Raw genomic sequence first — 21,937 nt, 5'->3', positions numbered from 1 at the left:
AATATCACTTCACTATCACAAACAGCCTCTGGATGATTCCTTGCTTTTTGAGGAGGTGAGAGAAATGGTCTGAAGTAAAGGAAGCACCTCTGGGATTTGTTGTCCAGAGGCAGGTGCATAGGGAGGGTAGAAATGGCATACAAGTGGCATACATGCCTGAATAGTTTGGGTGTCCATTTCAATTGTTCTGTTCTCGTAGAATTGGCTATGCTCTAATTAAGTAGTTCTTGTCATAAAACTAGTTAGCTCATAAAAAAAATGCAGATTCTTTAATCTTAAAAGTTGTGGGGAAAACATTTTTGTTTGAAACAGTTTTTGAAACTAACTTAAATTTTTTGTTAGTGCTTTTTGTTTGGTGTTGGTAGGTTGTGTTTTTACCTTCTTAGAAAAGCTGCTAACCCAAACCAAGCATCTCCTCTCTCACCCCAGTGTGCCTGGGCTCAGGGCCACGTCCACATCTCTCTGTGAGCCCTGTGTCTTCAGGGAGTGAGGACTCATGCAGATTTCTATGTTGCATTTCCAGCAGCCTCCTTGAATTCAGTGCTGGCTGCAGGAAGCGCATCTGAGTCAGCCACCCTGTCCAGAGGCACTTGGAGAGTTGTGCAGAATCTGGGGTGGTCTCATTGTGATCTGGCTGATACAGGACTTGCCCAAGCTGAGTGTTTCAACTTTAAATGTTTTTTAATTTAGCTTTGTAAAACTGTAGTTAGGAAACAATTCTGCACATTCAGAGTGCGTAGGTGTTAAATTCAGCTGGGTTCAAAGAAGTTAAATGCAGCTTTGATGTAAATTACTTTATGTAAACCCAGCAGGAACTTCACATCCGTTGAACAATTTAAGTTCTGTAGCTTCTTTAACCCATGCTCCAGTTTTCTTAAACAATTGAGAGTATTCCAGGGAGCCCCTTCTGACTTCAGTCTGTTTTATTGCATGGAAATATTCTTCTGAGTGCTGAGAAAAAAAAGATAATTTTTCTAAGCCTTCAAAGAGACTTCTGATGTTTTGAGTCTTTATTACACTAGAGGTCAGTGTATGATGGGAGCTTCTGTGCTGTGGTATAGAGTTTCTTGCAGAATCCTATTTCATCAACTTTGAAACCAGATTCTAAGAGAAACTGTAGCCTGTTACTATGGAAAAAACTTCACATTGAAGTGTCTTGTGACTTTCTTGGCTAAAGGACTTTTTTGAGCTTCCTACTTTTAACTTTCCTTGCCTGGCAAATACAAGGCAAATATCAGTGAGAGCACTTTGATGTGGTATCAGCAGGAATGTGCACAGTCAGTGGCTCCAGTGTGCACCTCAAACATTCATCTTTCACTGCAATGCCATGACTTTTTGGTTCATAATTCTGTGTGCCAGGGCATTTACAGAATCATCCTTAGCTTGTGCGCTGGGAGAATTGCACCTGCATCAGTTATTGTTAGAGTGGGTGTCACCTTCCTGAGCGCTGAGCTGGTCACTTCCAGGCAGGTGGCTTCACTTTTGGGGGTTGAGGGAAGCACAGTCAAGTGTGATTCTGTCGTGGTGCTTGCAGAGATTCTTTCCTCAGCAGCTCTTCTTCAGTTCTGCAGGTAAGTAATTTCTTTAAACACCTGGAATGTGCAAAAGCAGTTTGCTCCTGCAGGCAGCATTGGGCAGGGGCACCAGAGCAGAACTCCAGCAGGGCTGTGTGATGTGAAATGGGAGGGAAATGCACTGAAGGGAGCCCTGCTGCCTGGGGCAGGCTGCATCACAAATGACAATTGAGGTGAGATGGTGGAAATACCCCACTAGGGGTATAAATCACCAACTAGGGTGGATTTGAGCTCTTGGATGTTTCCTGTGAGAACTGACTACAAACAGAAGTGTCTGTATCCTGTTGCTCTTGTGTAGAGTTCTTCTGAAATGCCTCAGAAAAATATAAGAACATGGGATGTTAAGAGTTTACGGGCTTGCACCAATGTAGAGTGTAAGTGCAGGCACAGAGCGGAATTTCACTGGTTTTAAGTGATATTCTGAGTGTTCAAGAGACTTGGACTGATAAACATCTTTGTGGCCTTTCTTTTTGGTGAGGTGGGAGTGGAAAGAGACATAGTAAAAGGAAAACCAGCAGTCTGAAAATCTCCTTTGCACTGGCTGCTGCCCAGTAAGTTGTGTTACATGCCTCTGGAGCATGAAGGAGGATAACACCCGAAAGAGCTGCTGGACTCTGGTTTAATTGAACTCTCTGTGAGGATTCCTAGCTTCAAAGGAAAGATGTTGCACTCTTCTACCTCCTTCCCAAGTTTTTACAGGCTGCATTTCTTCTTCCTGTAAGAAATGAAAACATACCAAGGTTTTGCAGAATGGGGCTTTATCAAAACATCTCTGTGGTGTTAGGCTTCATTTGGTTGGGCAAGAGCCTGAGAAGGTGGTGGCTTTGCAAATCTGATATAAGTCATCAAGCAACAAATAAAGCATCCTAAAAATTGCTTTCCTTTTCCTGTCCTTTTCTGCTTGGAGGCATGCAGCCTTAATTTGTTTCAGTGGAACTGAAACTCACCAGAGTCTGTTCTGCATGTAGGAGCTCAGGATCTAGGAGGCTTATCTTGGAGAAAAGAAGGTGATGTAGGTGTCCTGCAGCCAACCTAGTGAAGAACTTCATGGATCACTGCAGATCCTTGCAGAGCAGCTATTTGTCTGTTGCACGTGGTGGCATTCTTTCTTGGTTCAGCTTCAAGTGTTAAATCAGTTCAAGTGTTGATGCTCTCTGCACCTAGAAGAATATTTGTCTAGAGAAATGTAAGTTTGATTATTCTCTTAGATCAAAAATGATGGATCTCTGTGGCTAAGGAGAGATGATTACTCACTAGCCCCTCTTTCTAGTTGATAATAGGAAGTATCCTGATGATATTTTCATGTCTCTTTCCTTCATGATGTACTGACTAACTCTGAAATCTGTCTGTTGTGTAATAAAGAGTCCATGAAAATGGCAAGAATTAGTATTTGGAGTGTCTTTTCCTGCCTTTGTTCTAAACTCTTAAACTGCAGGGGTTATCAGACGTGCAGTTCAAGTGGCTTGCCAGGAATTTCTCAGATGAACTGCAGAGAGAGCACAAAAAGCTGCAGCCAAGGTCAGTCTTGAAGAGATTAGAATTCAATTGCCAGCCCTCACATTTTGATTTCAATCTCAAATGTTTCCTGATAGGTGCTCTGTATTTGTTAGGTCTTCTGTTTGTGTTGTGTTCCTGCCAGAACTTCTCATGAGACTCCTGACACTATCAAAGTTCTGTAGCACACAGTGACATAGGCAAATATATGTATATATAAAAAACCCCAAACCACTCTGTCAGGATATTTCCACTCCCACCAGTTATTCAAGGTTCCTTTCAAAGGTAGACTTCAAAGCTGCAGGCCTTCAAAACTGCAGCACCCTAGTCTTGTCTCTTGTTCCAATATACAAATGTAACATTTGCCAAAAAAAGGAGGAATTTGCCAAAAAAATGAAGGAATTAATACAGTGTAGTAGTGGGACAGTGGCAGTGTGCACCAGGTTTAATGTGTTCTGTGCATTATAAATGTCCCCTCTTCCCACCACACAGTTGCTTCCAGAAAGTCTCTGAAGTACTTGACCAAAATGATAGCTGGATTTCAAATCCTTCCTTTTCTGTTTCTTCTTTTTTGTTTGTTTCTTTTTTTTTTTTTTTTTTTAATACTGATACTTAAAGAGGAAGCAGCAGAAGGAACAGCAGAAGTAATCAGGCAACCCTATGGTTAAATAGCAAGAATGAATTTGGAACCAAGAGTTATGTGAAGGTGGAAAAACTTTAGTTTATCTTTCTTCCAGCTATCCATCATTAACCATCATTTTCTTCACCTTTCCTACCCCACTGAAGTGCCCACTCATTTACCCTTCTAAAGTGCAGGGGTGCTCATTTGAGGGGGATGGAAGCTGGAAATGCAAAAACAATAGCATGTGGTTTACCATATTCTTGGAATTTTAAGTGAGTTTCCTCCCTGAAATACAGAGATAAATGTGGATAGATCTTAAAATCTGTCTTAGTTCGCTTGTTGTGAGCAGTTATATAACACTAGGGACGGTTAGTTGTCTGATTTGCTGCCTTACCTGTCCCTATACATTCTAAGGTAGTCTGTGTTTGGGGGTCTGCTTGTCTTCCAAAATCAGAATTTTTCCCAACTCAGGCAAGATTTCTGTCTTATCTGTCTTTTCAATGAATTATTTTTGTTTTGACCTCTTCTCTAGATGCTGTTATTAGAGTCTGACATGTTCAGCAGCTGCAGGAAGCAGAGCAGTGACCTGACTGCTCTTGAAAGTTGTTGCTGTAGTCACACAGGATAGCATGACTTCATTTTGTACCTCCTAATAGGTTATGGAAAAAAAAGTTTGAATAAAGCAGCTGTGAAAGTGAAAACAGTATATTTGGCACCTCAACATATGCAGGTGAGCTGAGCCTGAGCTGAGCAAGAGTAAAAATGTTATTTTACTTAGCTGCTGAAAGAGGTGGGAGACAATAATTTGTGCAATAGCACAGACTGCTTCAGGTGGTTCAGGTCTGCACTGGAGAACTCTTCACTCTCTGTGGAAAGAAGCAACTGCATCTGCTACAGAATAGAGCAAGAAGCCCAGAGCAGCTGGTTAATTTAAGTTTTCATATGTTCAGGGGACTGGCATCTTTAAGGACAGTGTGGTGCTGGATAATTCAGCTAGTTTGAAACAATCTAACTTGAACACTTAATTAACATGAGGATCCACATGGGCTGAATCACCCTGCAGATAATGTTACAGGCGCAGCCAGAGGTGTTTTGTGTTTGCCAAAGAATAAAATAAAACCAGCTGTGGTTCAAGGTGTGGGGATCAGAAATCAGACCTGTGGCAGAGTTGTTTGCAGAACTGCTTGATAGGTCAAGTGCTCTACACTGGGAGAAGTCTTGGATCTGTCTCCTGGTTGCTGTGGTTCTAGAAAGAGAATTGGCTCTTTCAGTTGCATCCAGTGATGTTTAAAATATAGGATTCTGAGGGTAATAGTATTTTGGTTTTGTTATTATCTCCAGTGCTGCTTGACCTTACAGAAAGGCTGAATATATAATAATAAAGGCTTCCTGTGAATATATAATAATAAAGGCTTAATATATAATAATAAAAGCTAAGGGGAAGTTCAGTTCTTGCCTATTTGAATGGCCAAGGTAGCAGAATGCTCCAAGCTGCCTCAGCCCTTGCAGTCAATCAGTTCATCCCCTTTGCCCCTTTGTGCATCTCCCTACATCTCAAAGGTTTGCCACAGCCTGGGGTGCACTGTGGCTCTCACCCATGCTTTGTTGTGTTTGTTTCTTGCAGGAGGGCTGCCTTTGGACTGTGAGCACCTGGACAAGGTGATGCAGTTGTACCTGCAGGGTCAGGCCTGGATGGCTGGGATTTAAGGTAAATCTTTACTGAAAGATACATACAGATTTGAACCAAGAACTATAGGTTGTTGTTTGGTTGGGTTTTTTTTTCTTTTTTTTTTTTTTTTGGAGGTATTAGGATCAAGCATTTAAAGAAAGATCTCTGTGTGCCTTCTAGTGCATATGTACCATAACAAAATGCAGTGATATAATAGTTAAGATTCCAGGGTAGGCCATAGGACCTTCAGAAAAGCTTATTGGTATTTAAATACCTAAGAGATGCTAATGCTGCCTTGGGAAGAAATGTTATTCAATGAGGAAGCTGCAATAAGAGTTCCTGAGACTTCTCCTGAGAATTCATTGGGAGGCAGCAGGTGGCTAAGGTGGACCTCCTGTTCCAGCCTTTCTATTATTCCTTCTTCCAAATATTGTATAACAGAGTAGCTTCAACCATTCTAGATCATGTACAATTGCTTCAAATGTAATATTTTAATTAATTACAGATCTGCACTTTCATGTTTCCCTTTCTTCATGTTGCAGACTTTTGATAGAATATTTGCAGTTTAGATTTGATTCAGGATTTTTTCCAACTCTTAGCTATGGAAAAGCATTTCCCTATGTGAACACAAACCAAGAACAAAAGGGACCTTTTTGTGTGTGGAAGTAGATGGTAGGTTCTGTTGGTCCCACTGAGGCAGAGCTTGCAGAATTTCTGTAAAGTGTGGGATTAATCTTGCCCTTGGAGAATTGTGTAATTTTGGTTACTGGAGAGATGTGATTTCTTGGATGTGATCAGGAAAGTCTCAGTGGTTTTGAGTCAGCAAAATTAGGATGTAGATGATCTATCTTTTAACATTCCTTACAGAGAATTGATGTCTAATTCTGGTCATTCTGCCAGAGCTGTAATGCTGTTAGTTCTTTTGCCACATGTAGCCCAAGTTTTCTCTCAGGGGTATGGAAGGCACCATTTCAGCTGTTGCTCCAGAATTATGCAAGAGCTGTTTTCCTTGCAACTTGTCATAGCTTCTGAAGTCTGGGAGAACACTGTGGAAAGAGTGTAAGCTTGAATGAAGTAATCTTCTGCTGGTTTTAACATCTGACTTAAAAAGCAGGAAAGTGAGGGACTGGGAACAGTGCTTACACTTGCATGTGCTAGAAAGCCTGAAAAGTTGTAAAGGTCTTGCTGTAGAAAAGCAAAATCTGACCTTGAATGCTGAAGATTTGAGCTTGGAGCATGATCATGGAAAACATGAACTGAATCTTGACAATTCAGGATTAAGGCATATTAATAAAGTTTCTTCCAAAAATGTTAGAGCTAGCAGATCACAGTTATTAGCTGTGTAATTTCTATGCAGAGAACAATTTAATGAAGGTGAGCAGAAGTAGGGTGCTCTTGCAAGACTAATGCAGGTACTTAAAATTATGTGAACAATCATGGGAATTTAGTTTTTTTAATTTCTTTCAACCAAGACTCAAGTCAAGCCTTCAGAGAATTTCTTGCTGAACTTGTTTCTTAGTATATACCATCATAAAATGGTTGTAAGCTTCAGAAAATGATGCTGTTAGACCATGTGAATGAGTATTCTGCTGTATTTTTAAAAAATCAGCAACAAAAAAGAGATTTATTTTAGTAGAGAATTTACAGAACTAGGGTTTGTTAACAGTATGCAATTGACACATTTGATGTGACATAGCTGGACCATGTCAGATAACTAAGCCATGGGCTATTTGGAAATAGTCTTCAGAAAAATGTGTTCATGTTTTTCCACAGCATCTTGGAATTCTGTGCAGTATTTACTGTACCTGTTACTGCCTTATAACATATATTCATTAAGCAATTACCTGGACTTCAGATTATCTGACTGAAAAATTATGGGAAAAAATTGGTGATTTCTGGAGGTCATGACCAGATTTCTTCTTCATTGCTGGAGCTGCACCTAGGACTGGCCAGTTGACTTCAGAGGCTGGGAAGTGTGCACAGTCAGATGAGTCACTTATGCCCTCTTCTCATAACATAACAATAGAAACAGTTTATGGACAGGTATTTGTTTTTTTAATTTATAGTGTGCTAACTTTGCTAGCAGCATGCCATTTATCATGGGCTGTCTGTATTTCATAGCTTCCACAATGTCAACAGAGCCAAGGCTTCATGTGTAAGTTCATGTGCTGTCTTGCTGGACACTTTACCAGCCTTGCTTATATGTGAAGAAACATACAGTGTTCCTTCTAATACTGGTGTATTTTTAATTACATAAATCACAGCCAACTCTTGCTGGCTAATATAGCTTGAAAAATGACTCACTTGAAAAGTGAGTGGGCTTATTTCTGCCTTCTAGAATAGAACTGGAACATTGGAGATGCCCAGCTTTTGTAAATCCTGTGTTGTGCAGCAGTCCCCTTCAGGTTAATGTTCTTGCTGGCCTGACTGGAAACTTCATCCTCTCCTTTCTGAAAATAAAAGCAAAAAGATGTATTTCTCTTTTCTCCAGGGTATCAGTGAGATTGTTCCTCTCTACTGTGGTTTCAGTTTTCATGGTTTTCATTTTCCAAATGCTTTGTAAGCTGAATTATTACTGCTTGCACCATTTTTAAAATAGTGCATGCAGTACCTCACAATCCATTGCTGACCCAGCAGTTAGGGATTTTTTTTTTTTTCTGTTTTGGAAACAGTTTGCTTGAACTTCTGCATTTTACTGTTCCAGGACAATGGTACTGGACTTCTTGCAAAAGCTGAGCTTACAGGAAATGTCATCCTGTCAAAAGTGGTTTGTTCTTACAGAGCATATGATAATGCTTTTCTTAAAATGTATTTGTTTGGCAGAAGTCCTGTAGTGCCTGGTATTCTCTGGCAGTGTTACTCAGTCTCAGTTTACCTGAGGATGGGAATGTAAATTTTGGATTTTCCTGGTGTTTTGTGCAGAGAGTCAAGGTCTTTAATTGTCCTTAAAGCTCTTCCCTCTACCAACTCTTCCCCTTCTACCTTGTTGGTAAGAATAACTGTTACACTGTTTTCTCCATAAGTTCCTCCCAGTCTCTGGGATTGCATTTCTTGAAAGCATCCTCAAAACTGATTTTTGTTGTCATGAATTTTATTTAGACCATTGGAAATTTTTAATGAAGATGTCAGGTGAAAAAGAGTGGAATAGGAAGAGTGCAAAAGTGTCTTCCTTACTGCTGCATTTTTCTTCAGACTAATAATTATTGGTAAAAAAGAAGCTATGCCTGATGTCAGTCCCAAAAGTTAACATGTATCTCTCCCAATAGTTAACATGGCCTCTGCATGGCTGTTGCCACATGTCTTTAGCTATTTTTATGGACAAAATAATGTCCTGATTATTTGAGAACTGTAAACTTTGGATGAAGTAATTCAGTTCAGTTCTGTCACTGCACTTCTTTCTGTTGTGTGGCTTTTGAGGAGCAGCCTGTCCACCTGGGCCATTTGTCCCTGATTTCCATTCACTGAAAGATTTCATGCTTGTTTCTGGGATCTGGATTACTCATACCTCTTCCCAAAGCTTTTATTGCAGAAATTTTCAACTTTAGGAATGTGTTTCCCCCACAAAGTGTAATGACTCAGTTGTGTTGCTGTAAAGCCCCACTGCAAAGCGAGAGAGGATCAAGAAATCTGAGAAGGGATGATTCAATTGTGCTGCTTTTGCTGATTTCTTTGAATTGTGGATTCTGACTTCATCAGTAGCGTCTACAAACCTCGGTGTTTGTGACTTGCAACTGATACCTTTTCTAAAAACAGAAGGAGGCAGGAGAGACAGAGTACTCTGTTTATTTCAACAACCACAAGCAACACTTCCAAAATACACTTGTGGTTGTATCTCAGAGTTATGAATCTTAGGTTATCTGGTGGTGAGTAATGTGGTGAGACAGGAGCCCAGTATGTCCATGCTTTATTTAGAAAAGGTGGCTTTTATCAGAGGCAAGGAGCACCGGTGTTCCCCTCTCTGTGCTTGCTGAGCTAAGGACAGATATCAAATCTGCTGACAGTTTATGGTGCCAAGACACAGCACTTCCCTCTCAGGGTCTGACTGTAAGCTCTTAAGGATTTTGCAATATAGAAAGAAACAAATTCCTTTCCCCCTCCAGCTGCTCACTGAAATGCACTTTTTAAGCTGTGCTGTGGTTTGATCAGAGTTAACAATAGAGTTAACAATAACAGAGTTAACAATATCATGGGTTGTAATATCTCTTGATCAGATAGATTTTTCTTATTTAAACACTGTTATCTCACTAGAGAGGACGCTCACAAACAGATTGTAACAGCTTTCCAAATTCTTCAGGCAGAGCCTGGATTGTACCAATTATTACACCTAGAGAATCCTGGAGATTAAGAAAATATCACTTAATTTTCCTCACTGCAGAGTCAAACCTGTAGAGTCTGGGAGTCTGTGTGTGTGTCTTCAGTAAGACAATAATCTTTTACTGTTCTACCTACTTAAAAATAAAATGGAAGAGCAAATCCTCCCTGGCAAACCAGAAGATGCTCAATTTTGGGATTATATACAGTTTGCATTGAAGATAAGCTGGGTTAGGGGGCACAGGCTTTGACACAAAATGTGTGGTTTTATTCCCATGGACAGACAATGCAGCAGAGCTGGGGATTACTGAAGACTGTGGGACTGTCCTCCCTAACTTGCCACCTTCTCCTCAATTCAGAGTGCAGGGAATTGTTCCTCCCCATGGCAATAACGTCGCTGTAATTTGTGTCTGATAGTGAAAGAATGAAGGATTTATTATCCCAGAAAAAAAAGTGTTTGTGTTGGGCTTGGTTTTAGTTTTTTAACACTGTTGGTGTTTGGTGGATTTTTTTAAACATAAATAAAAAATCCTCTGTGAGTCATTTTAGGCTCTCACAGAAACTTGAATGTGCTAAATGGGTAGGTTCCCCTGGCTGAGCCAATGGGGATGGCCAGGCACAGGCAACACTTTTATCCCTCGAAAGGGAGGAGGGGTGAATGAGCCAGAAGATATAAGCTGAAACAAAGCCATGCTGTCCTTCTGAGTCATTCTCATACACTGGATGGGTAAGGCTTCCTGCTTCCTGGGACACACAAGTGGGGTCATGATTTTAACAATGGATGCTGGTAAGTCGCTTTTTATTAAATTTGTCTGGGTTTTTCCCCTGGGAAGTCTCTCCTTCGCCTCCCTTCCTCCCCCAGCTGAAAAGAAGCTATCTGTAAACTGGGAAGCTGAATTGTTAAATCAGGGAATGCTGAACCCAGACTTTGCACGCTGTGTGCACTTCAGTGTGTGTTACCCTGGTGTTATTTCTTGGCTCTTACTCACTGAAGCACATATCCTCTCCTGCAAAGCCTGACCTCAGAATCAAAATGTGTCTGTTAATTTGTACTTAATTGGGACAGAACCTGGGGCCTGAGAGGTGCTTGATGTCTCCCTCTCTTTGATGATAAAGCTGATAGTGTCTGGAAGATACATTCTAGATGTTAGGCTTGTTGTAAAGGGACAGTGGTTAACTAATGTATTGTCTGTGGCTTCCTCTACTCTGTGTTTACAGAAATTTTGTATTGGGGAGGAAGAGGCAGAAACTACTGTATTTCTGTGGTAGGCAGCTCTGTTTTATGTGCTTGTATTCAAGGAAGCCTATGTTCTATGGAAAAGCACATGCAGGATTTTTATTTTTTATTTTTTAAATTAAGTACAAACATGAAATCTTCAACATAGTTTCTTGTGTGATATGGAGAATGAATGTAGAGTGGTTTCTATAAAAGAAACAAGCAATCCCTGTCTTGCTTCTAGAGAGGGGGGTGTGTTTCCATGTCATAACTTGCATCCTTCAAATTCCACAGTAATAAAAGACCTTGGATTTTAATGGTTATGGATAGGGCACAAAGCAGCAGTGGCTGTGCTGTGGCAGCATGCTCTCGGCTGCTCTTTCTCCATACCAGCTGCAAGCATGCCTGCTGCATTTTTAAGAGCTCTGTTGAACTTTTGTCAGCAGTTGGTTCAGCTACTTTTTTTTCACCACAATGCAGAAGTATAATGTGACAACTGTAATATTCTACAAGATCTACTCAAAATTATAAACTTAGGCAGATCTTGCTGGTCTGCTTTATCTACTTGTAACATGCTGAGTTTACTCCATGCTAATGAAATGCTCATGTATCTGAATTGATTCAGTTGGGCATTTTGTAGGTCCTAAAGAGAAAAGTGTCCGTGCCTTTGTGTAGCTCTGACTTTACTGAGACTTCCAGAAGGTGACCCAGCTGGGTTATTCATGCACAATTTAAAGGAGACAGCAAACCAGTTCATTTCACCCACCCACACTTAAATTGAAGTCATTTTGTTATTGTCTTTGTAGGCAGCTAGTGACTCTTTTTGTGTTCAAGGTATGTTACATGCTGTGCAAATCAGTTAAAACCCAGGCCTTTTAACAGAGATGATAAAATTTAACACTAGTGTGAAGATTAATAAGATGGCGTATGGCTGACAATTTTCCATTAAGTGGAAGCTGATGATTTTTATATTTTTGCCCCTCCATTAGAGTAGCTTCTAGAGGCCCTTAAAGCAGTTGGCAAAGCAGGAATTGGCAATCCTCTTCTACCCTTGCTTGAATAAGAAGGGTGGATGCCTAGATGTAGATGTCCTGCCCAGTATTTTGGGAGGATGCCCTGGCAATGTTCAGAATTTACGTGCTTGTGGGAGGTAGAGATACAGACTTTGCCCACAAGACACTTCTTCCCCTTTGAAGTACCAGAGTTCCTACTGCAGTGGAGTAATTGATGTTTTGGGATGTAATGTTTTGGAAAGACTGGCGGGATGTTAATAATAGATGTTTGAAAAAATACCTTTTATTTGCATATACCTACATGCTTGCATTGTGCACGGTGTTTCTTTGCACCATGAAGATAATACTGCTCACCTATGTTTTGTTGGATCCAAACCTGCTTTTTTTTCTCAGAACAATGTCACTGCACTGGTTTCACAGTAATTACTATGCTCTTGTAGTCCTGGTGGTAATTTTCAGTTATACCAACTTACATGGTTGGTAAACATGTATTTTGGAAGCTTTTAATGCTGCGAGAATTCTTAAATTATAGTTCTTAATTTCTTTGTGGGAAAATGGTTCTAACTACCTGAAAGGAAACATTGTAATTCAAGGATTTATAACAGGGTATCCTAGTACTTCTCAAGTATATTTAGGTTACAGAAAAAATATGCAAGCAATTCAGTGCCTTATGCCTTAATCTGGGATGTGGATAGTGCTCCATAAAGTTTATCTGCTTAGTTTCATCCACCTTTTAAAGCTGTGCTTGCTGCTCTTGGAACTGTTTGTTTATTTCAAATTATGTGCTTGCTTTATAAGCCAGGGCTAATAACTTCTTTTTTATGAGCGTCAAATACTTAAGCTGGTTTTTAAGAGAACAGAACTTGTCTTCCTTAAGGTAGTTGTAAGAATACTTGTGCACCTATTTCAGAATTTGTTTAATTCAGGGTTTGATTCTGCTGTGTTTGCCTTAGCAGCTTCTGATTTCTGCCAGGAGGAGGACTGAAAATGTTTTGGACGGGGGGAATAAAAGGGAGAGCTGCAAGACAGGGTTGACAGTATAATTGGATTTGAAGCAGCTACAGGCTGGGACTGTTGCAACAGCTGATTTGATCCTTCTGAGTTTCAAGAGCTATTTATGGTAGATTAGCTGTATCAAAGCTCTACTGTTCCAACCATAAAAGGCTGGTCCTATGTGAAGTTGCCACACTGCATTTGGCTTAGTCCTCAGAGGTTGGAGAGCCTATAGCTTTTTATGTGGATAAATCCAGTGATGGATGGAAATACTAAAGGCAGATCAAGGAATAACACTGTTGAGGACTTCAGATGGCAGCGAACTCTTAAAAGGAGATTTTCACTAATAAATTTTTTGCTCTGATGTTTGGAATCAGCACTTGGATATAGCTCCTGCATATTTACTGCATTTGGTGAACGCATGCTTTTAGGAAAGCGCTGTTCTAAATTTATCTGACTTATCTGAATCATCTTGACTGCACATGTACTTGCCAGCCATGCATGTTGATATTTGGTAACTTTTGTGAAGTCACTTTTCTGTTTTCTAAGTGGGTGAGTGTTAGGTTCTTGGGAAAAGAATCTTAGCTGACGTGAGAAACTTCTTTAAAACAAGAATAATGAAGTACTTGGCCAGAGAGACCTGCAGGCGTTATCAGTAACTATTTTGAGAAGACTTTGACCCCTTTTGCTGCATCTGTACCTTCTTTCTGTCCTCTTTGTGTAAAGACAGACAAGTGGATTTTTTACAGGACTCTGAAGTAAGTAGCACCTCACTCGGGCAGCTTGCACACCATTGCTCCAGCCAGTTGCTTGTGAATATTCACTGCACTGTCAGGTTCTAATGCAAGTGGGTTTATTCCAGCCTGTGCATGCCAGTCCTTCAGCCTTCCTTAAGGCATTTTGTCTTTTTATTCTCGTGGTTTTGCTTAGAAGATGAGTTCATTCTGCTATGAATGGAAAGTCCTGCTGCTGGTTGGTTTGTGTGATGTGTTTCTCTTTTCTTCTTAGGTTTTATTATGTTAACCTTAGCCACAGTACTACAAATGGCTATAAGAACACTTCTATAATAACAAAACTTTCAGTGGTATTTTTCTCTTGTGTTTAAGAAGTTCTATAAATACGTGGGAGTACTGTTGCATTGGATAACTGTGCTCTATTTTGAGACTTGGAGCATTCTGAGGAAGACTTGCTCCAACTTTCCATTCTCTTAATTTTAAACATTACCAGGACACTGCAGGTAGAAGAAGTAGAAGTTGCTGGCACTGTTTCACCTTCTTCTCCTGCAGGAATATCTTTGCTCACAGTTCATTTGTTTCAGAAAGTTTGCAGCATTGTCAGGTTGAAATGTGAGTGGGTTTATTCTAGCCTGTTTAAAGTGGGGGAGCATAAAGGACAGGGGGATTGGAAAGTGAGTTTCCTTGCTTCAGGGATATTCCAGGTGTTGTATTTTAATCACCAGAAACACAAGAATAATGTCCTTGACAAAAAAAAAGAAATAAAATTTCTACTTCTCTATTTCCCTTTCAGGAACTAGCAATTTAAGGCCACCTTCCATTTTATTAGGATTATAAATATGTATTTCTCTCAAATTGATCTAGAATTTTTATTCTGAATTATATAAGCCTTTGTTTTAGCCTGGAGAATACTAGAAGACAGAACATGTCTGGAGCATTACTATTTTAAAACCAATTTGAGTTTAGTGATAGGAATATTGTATTGGAAATAACTCCCCCATACAGTCACTCTTTCTCCCACAGACTTTGTTAGATATATATTTAAATAATCACCTGTATCTGCATATTTTATAGCAGATTGAATCCTTCTACCTGCAGAAGCAGTGAGGGTTAGGAAGAAACTGCTTGATAAAAATACTCCTTCAGACATCTTATTTTTTGTATTGTATAACAGATGTGTGCTTCAGTCTGGTACTGAGTTTTAAATGTTTTTACATTGTTTCCACTAAAATAAGTATTTTTAATAAGCATCCTTTTTATATTATCTGATTTTCTTTTCCTTTCCTAATTATATTTTTAAAAGCAAGTTGCTGTAAATTGCACCACCATTTTAAAATGCCTGTTATGTTCCTGTAAACCTGCTAGAAGGTGTCAGTGCCTTAAAGTCTTAAAACAGACCACAGAGACTTCAGATATGGAAGTTAGACACCACAGAGTGTGCAGTAGCTTTTAACTTGAATTTAAGACTTGTGTGCACAAAGGGTGGAATGAAGGAAAGAGTTTGATTGATGGAAAGTAACAATATCAGCTTCTCTTTGTGCAGCGAAGGTTAAACTTGTTAGAGCGGGTAAATTTTCTTCCCTATCTCAATTTTAAAGTTAATTCTGCCTCTCCCATGTTGTTTTGTCTTGATTGCATTGCTAAATGACATTTTTGGCAAAAAATTTCCTGTAGGAAGGAGGATTTCAGATTTTCTCTGAGCTTTATTCAGCAGGACTGACATTTCTTCGCTAAATTCTTTGTATTTGATACTTTTTACGGGATAAAGGTAGGGGGGACATGAAGCAGTTTTAATCTGTCTCTAACTATGCCATGTTTACTTTTTTGTGCAGAGAAGAAAGATTTCACTGTAACTGTACGTGGAGCTCCCCAGAACTGTCTAGTAGAGGAAAATGAAAAAGGTAGTGCACATTGCTCCTTCACAGTGAGTCCAGGTAGGCTCAGAGATGCTGGAGGTGGGCCATTTGTGACCAGGACATTTAGGCAGGTCTCTGGAATCTTTTGCCAGTTTTCTGTTTGGAAAGTGTCTGTCTTACACAATACAACTCAGTATGAGCTGAGGTTTCTCTTGTCTCTATGTTGATGAAGTGGTTTGAAAGCTGTATGTAGTTTAGTACATTTGTTTATACAAAAGGTGACTAAGAATGTGTAGAATTTGTGGTTTGTGGTTTTGGGGTTTTTAAATGTAATATTGTAATTTTATTTTCTTAGAACATGTTCACAAGATCAGGTGTCTGTGAAACCTTTAACATAATGAAGAGAGGAGAAAATTGCACAAACTTATTTAGTTTAAATTGCCATTGTTTGAGTTCATGTTTGCTCCCCAATGTGTTGGCTGTTGTGGATGGAAATTTCACTGTAATTTTCAGGAGGCAAAAGCTGTGGAATAGTCTGCAGGAACAGGGTGGCTGAGATTATTCACTTTGCAGAGGCCTTGCAGTCTGCAGAGTGTTTTTCTTGCTGAATGCAAAAGTTTCTGTCTTCTGTTTGTGCATGGAGAAGCCTCCATTGGCTACTGCAGGGGAACAGTGAGCTTGCAAAGGAATTAGTGTGCACCATGGTCTCACCTTGTTAATGCCCTGCTTTTGCTCTATTTCCAACTGGACACTTGAGAGTTAATGGACACATTGGAAGGTCATGATTTTTAATGAGCAAAACACGTCCTACTTGGAGTCTGCCTTAAGCAGATAAGAATGCATTGGGTAACTGGTGGTAAAAATGCTTCTGATGTCACTGATTCACGTGGTGGTGTGTTGAAGGGACTCTTTCAGTACAGAGGGTACAGCAATCATGCATTAACTCTTCGATGATTTATTTGGATTTAGTTATTGGAAAGGCCTCTCTTTGCTCTAATGATGCCAGGTTTCAGAGTTTAAAAAAAAAAAAGTGAAGTCAGTTTTCAAAGACCCAGATTAAAATTATTTGGTTTTCCATGTCTCTCTTCAAATGCACAAAAAATCATCATAAGGAACTTGGACATCAAGCATCATGTGTCATAATATTTAAGGCCATTTCTAAAGCAACTTGAGCCTCCATCAGACCATTATGAAGAAAGTGTGCAATTTCCTGACAGAACTGAGCTGTTTGACACCCAAAAATGCCATGCTGTTACCAGTGTCTGTTACAAAGGGACTGCATTCAGGTGTTAGTCCAGAGATTGTGTGCCAAAGTACTGTGAGCAGTAAATGATATTTCTGTGGAGTTAATGACTGCCAAATGTGCTCCTGGTGGCTTATACCTGTAAAGCTCTTGGCAGACAGCAAAGATGTGCAGGATTGCATTCTTGCTCTGTTATATCAGCCTTAGATTTAGACAAAATTACTGTCTATTCCCTAAAATGAAACAAAGGTAGCACTGTCTCCCATCAGCTCTCTGTGGAAGGAAGAAGGACTGTGGATCACTGTTTCAAAACAGTTGCACCAAATGATCTAGAGAATATGCAAGTCATATGTGCTTCACATGTGACTTTTTCAATCTTGCCCTTTCTAACAAGAAGCCCAGTTAAGCCTCAGAGACAGCTAGAATAACTCTTTAGCTCTTAGAAAATAATTGCCTCAACTGTTTATATTAGAGTGAAAAATGGACAGTATGTCAATGTCATTTTCCATTAAGTGGCAACTGGCCCTGAAAATGAGGGGAAATCCTACTGAAAGCAGCATTTCAGGCAGCTGTTGGCATTCCAGCGGTGTCTAGGGTTGGGCAAGGCTCACCCTGCAGCCACAAGTTAGGTCTGGGAGCTGAGACCTGGGCTCACTTGGCTTTGGTGTCAGTCATTGTAACACCTGCCTGCCTTCAGCTCCAATAAAAAAACCTGCCAGATGTTTTAGCACAGGCAACCGGAGCTGAACAACCAACACAGCTTTTGCTCCAGCAGCACTGCGTTTCACTTTTTTACCTCTTCATTGTGAAGAGAAGCAGCTATTTTTTGTGGTGAGTAAAGCTAACCTTGAATGATACATTTCTTATTGTAGTCAAATATCCAGAGCATATAATTTATTTGAAAAGCAGGCTCAAGGTTTTAGTGTTGGTAATTCCAAGCAATGTGAAGCTGAGGCAAATAAAGCTTACTGCATGCCCTAGAGTTAGTTTTTCTAACCCGTTTCAAACAAAAGAGATGTGCTAGCTCTGACATGCACTCAGCAAAAGCTGTGTGAGTTGTACACAGCTGTACACTGAAAACACAGCTCAGCCCCCATCATTTCATTCTGACTGGATTGTAAGGGTTGGCTTGGCAAGTAAGGAAACTTCACATTTATAGATGAAGGTTGAGTTTTAGAATGGGAAACTTCATTTCATACCTGTAAAATTAACTCAGGTCTTTAAAGGCTGCATTACAGATTTAAAAACCAAATTCTCAGCTTGAAGTTTCCCATATTTCTTTAAATTCTATTCCTTAAACTAAAATTTGAAAAATAGCACAGGATATGTTTTGGTTATAGAGCTCTGCATACTAAAATACTCTGTTTATCAGTGCACAGGTATGTAAAGGTACAATGCTGCAGATGTAATTGTGACAGTTTTGACATTGTCAAAATGCATTGTGAGTTTATATGTGGAATTATTGAAACTGTAGCTCTGCAAAAAAATCAGCATTGCATTTTCAGTCAACCAACTGTTCTGAGAATGAACAAAACCATGAGAAGTTTTCTTGTGGTCAATTCTGCTTACGTAGCAATCACCTAGAATTGTGTTTCAACTGACCACAGTGGTTTTCTACCCAAACACTTGTGGAAGAAACATCTGTTTGCAAAAATTGTTTGTATTTGATATGTGGACACCTTTTTTTTTTATTTCCCCTCTTGCTGACATTTCTAGAAAGGATAAGGCTCTTTTGGCTTATTTGGAGCAATAAGAACTAACTGAACTGACCACATATGCTGACAAAGGTGAATTTTATGAAATAACATGTAAATCTACCCTTGACATCTGCCAGGGATTTTGTAGGATTTTTGTAGGAGATCAGGCATGTAGACAGGTGTGTGCACACATCTGTAAAGGCAAACAGACACAAATGTGTTGCTGCCCCAAGCTGCTGAGTGGGGCAGTGGGGGCCAGGCAGGCTCAGAGCTGGTGCCAGCAGGGTTGGAGTGTAGGAATCTACACCAAGCCTCCATCAGGGCTCCTGACTGTTGTGTGCATCTGAAGAGGGACTGTCCAGATGGAGACCTTGCAGTGGTGGGAATGGCATGTTTAAGATGTAGAAAACCTGGCTAGGTTAAGTTGTTTTAAAACGTAGCAAGAAATGGTTGTCTTGAAGTACATCACAGCTCAAAAGTACAGGTTTGATGGTTGCATGCTCATTTACAGCATAGTGTGCCAGATAAGAGATAAGGGTTCAGATCAGAGAACTCTGAAAGGAGCTGAAAGAGCTGTGAACTTAAAAAAAAGCTCCTGTAAATGCAAATGTTTGGCATTTCTTTTCCGATCAGAGGCTGGCAGCCTTTGCTGTTCAGTCATTAGATGAAGTCACAACCCTTTATATGTAAGAGCTATGTTTAGGTGGGCAAAGGAAAATGATCCATCCTGGCACTTACTCAGACTGAGTCATAGAGGCCTAGATTTTCTGGTGTTAATCGTGTTTCTTGCTATTTGGACTGTGTATATTTGCTGGCTATAAGGATTTGTAAGTGTTAAGTCAAAGGAGAAAACACAGCATCAACAGTTCTGTCCAACATTTTGTTCTCTGAGTAAGTAATGTGTTCCAGACATGTTAGTTAGGATTCATAGCAATTACTAATTGCGGGAAAGAAAACATAAAATCATCCATGAGACTTTGTGTTCTTTGTAGCTGCCCTGCTTTAAACCAGAGAGGCCAAGAGTGGCCTTGCTATTTATTTGCTTGTAGACTGGTGCTTAGGGCTGTCTTGAAATGGATTGAGGCTTCAGGGGGCTAAGTTTCAAAATGAGATCTCCTCAATTTTTGTTTAAGGTCAGGATTACCAATTTTGTTCTTCTGACTACTTTAGGCAGCTGATGGTTTGGATTGGCAGACAGGAATAGTGGAAGTGGCAATCTTGCTTTCAAATGCCAATTTAGGAAACCTTCCCACTTGCCTTTCCATTCCCAGTTTGCTCTAGAACCACTCTCTCTGATACCATGAGTTGAGTACGCGGCCACACAGATCAGGAATCTGCTCTGTCAGAGGTTTTTTCCACTTCTCTCAAGTCCTCTGGGTTGCTCAGACCTGCTCACCTTGGCTGTGTCAGCGTGGGTGCTGAATTGGCAGCAGAGGAAGATGAGGCTTTGGAAAGAGTCCCTCAGTGTGGGAGTGAGTGTGTAGGACAGGTGAGGAGGGAGCTGTGTTGGCTCAGGTAAGATGGCAAGAGATGAGATAAAACCTAGAGTCCCTGTGAGCTCTGTGGGGTTCCTCAGTGCTTTGCTTTCTCCTCATCAGGTGGGATGTCAACATTTAAATGTCTGTGGTGTGAGGTCTGTCATACACTACTCGTGATAGCCTGTTTACTTGATTTAGAGACTTCAGCAAATGTTGGTAAGACATGTAGGAAAATGTCTTGTGCCAGTGTTGAGCTAATATTCTTATGCAAAAGAGAACTTCTGCTTTATTTTAAGACACTGTATTGATTCTTGGACCAAGTCTACTGCTGTGTCTTCTAGACAGTATTGAAACTGCCCACAGTCTACTTGCCTCTGTGTAATGCTTCTGGAAGGGTGTCATGAGGACTTCAATTTGAACAGTCTTCTACTTGAAATTATTTAGTTCTGCACCTCTGAGTTGAGATATATGTAAACTCTTTTTTTGAATGACCAAAGCTCATATACTGCCTGTGCTGGCTTATTTGGACTTAAATAAAAACAGGTATAAGGAAAATTGGGGCATAATCTTGAATGCAAATATTAAAGAATTATATTTGATATCACAAGTACTTTAAAGCTTAATTGAAGCCAGCACAGAAGTAGCACATTTGTAGTGAAGTATTAAATGTACAAATATTTTTGACTGAAACCTAGGGCCCAGTAATTGAGTAGAATTTTATGAGTGAGTTCAAGTGCCTGTGAGGGATTGCATGCAGACAATGAAATGTCACGACAGCACAACTCCATGGAAGTCAGTTGTCAGGAAAGAAGTGACTCCACACATAATCCTCTCAGCAAATGCTTCAGATAAATCAATAATTGCTTGGCTCACTCTCTTGTACTTCCTGGTGTCATGGTGGCCTTCTGCAGCAGGCCACTTGCTCCCTGTGCAAGACTTTGGCAAGGCAGAGAGGAGAGAAGCAGGAGTTGAGAGAGATCAAGGATTAGGGACCAGGCATTGAGATGGAAAGGTAGAGGTGTCTTTAAGGGAAGCACTTAAAGAATCAGAATGAGCTGACTTAGAAGGGTCCTGCAAGGATCATCGAGTCCAACTCCTGGCCCTGCTCAGCACCATTCCCAAGAGACGCTAGAGGAGCTCTCCCATGGTTTTGTTTCTTCTGTCTTGATTGGATAAATGAGCTGGTTTAAACAGGATCTTCAGGCACCTCTGCTGGGAGCAGACAGGGTTGATATGCTGGGATAATGGCCTGAGATTTAATCTAAATATTGCATCATGAGATTATACCCCAGGAGGTGTAAATGACTCGTTCTCAACATGGCTTCACTTACATGACCTGTGCCCTGGCAATGCCTCAGCAGTACCTGGGGGTGTTTTACTCCTTATTCATATCTTTACTCAGTCTGTAAAAAACAGCCTGCTGCTCAACTGCATAGTCTAAAGAATGGTTTGAGTTCAAACGAGCTTCAGGCTGATTAACACTTCTGAATTGCCTCTCTCTTGTGACATGCAACAATTATCTGAATTACCATGACATTTTCTGGTGTTTATGTTGCTTCCACGAGCACAGATTTTTGTGTCAAGCACTTTCACTGTTACCTGGGGAGCAAAGCACAAGTGTGTCCCTTACATGGGCAAAACCTTCATAGCCATGAAAGCCTGTGAAGCTGAGATGTGCCCTTCTGCCTGCCAAAGGATGCCTCACTGCATCTCCTGCTGTGCAGACATGTGTGGGTCTTCCTCCACAGAGGAGTAATTTAGTCAGCTCACTGGAGGTTAAGTGCATTCAGTAGAGTTCAGTAAAAAACAATGCAGTTGGTGCTGTTCCCATGGCCATCAAACTGCATTCCCTGTGGGTGGTCCAGCAAGGCAGACAGACTCAAAAAGTTTGGAAATGTGTACACAATTCAGGACCCTGAAGCTGGCCAACATGGCTTTCTGTCCTACAAGAGTATTGGGTGCCAAAAAAAATTGGGCATTCAGCTTTATCCCGCCCATCATGTTTTCCTTTGTAGCTGAAAGTCTTTCTTAAAACCA

At 40.3% G+C, this 21,937-nt stretch overlaps 1 protein-coding gene across 4 annotated transcripts in view; it reads left to right on the top strand.

Annotated features, from left to right (window-relative positions):
• Window positions 1-21,937, top strand: part of SVIL (supervillin) — a 135,321-nt gene that overhangs the window by 22,875 nt on the left and 90,509 nt on the right. For 2 of the 4 annotated variants that reach the window (XM_064704025.1, XM_064704024.1), the window contains exon 2: window positions 5,315-5,398. Coding sequence is in view for 2 of the 4 variants with exons in the window: in XM_064704023.1 (XP_064560093.1) it covers window positions 10,394-10,457 (64 nt within the window). In the remaining 2 variants the exon portion in view is untranslated. Of the gene's footprint in view, window positions 1-5,314; window positions 5,399-10,393; window positions 10,458-21,937 lie in introns of those variants that run through there. The other 2 variants (XM_064704023.1, XM_064704026.1) reach the window with 2 other exon arrangements.

The sequence above is a fragment of the Zonotrichia leucophrys genome, chromosome 2, assembly GCF_028769735.1.
Source record: "Zonotrichia leucophrys gambelii isolate GWCS_2022_RI chromosome 2, RI_Zleu_2.0, whole genome shotgun sequence".
Taxonomy (NCBI): domain Eukaryota; kingdom Metazoa; phylum Chordata; class Aves; order Passeriformes; family Passerellidae; genus Zonotrichia; species Zonotrichia leucophrys.
The sequence above is the reverse complement of the archived record's forward strand: the minus strand, read 5'-3'. Positions and strand labels throughout refer to the sequence as shown.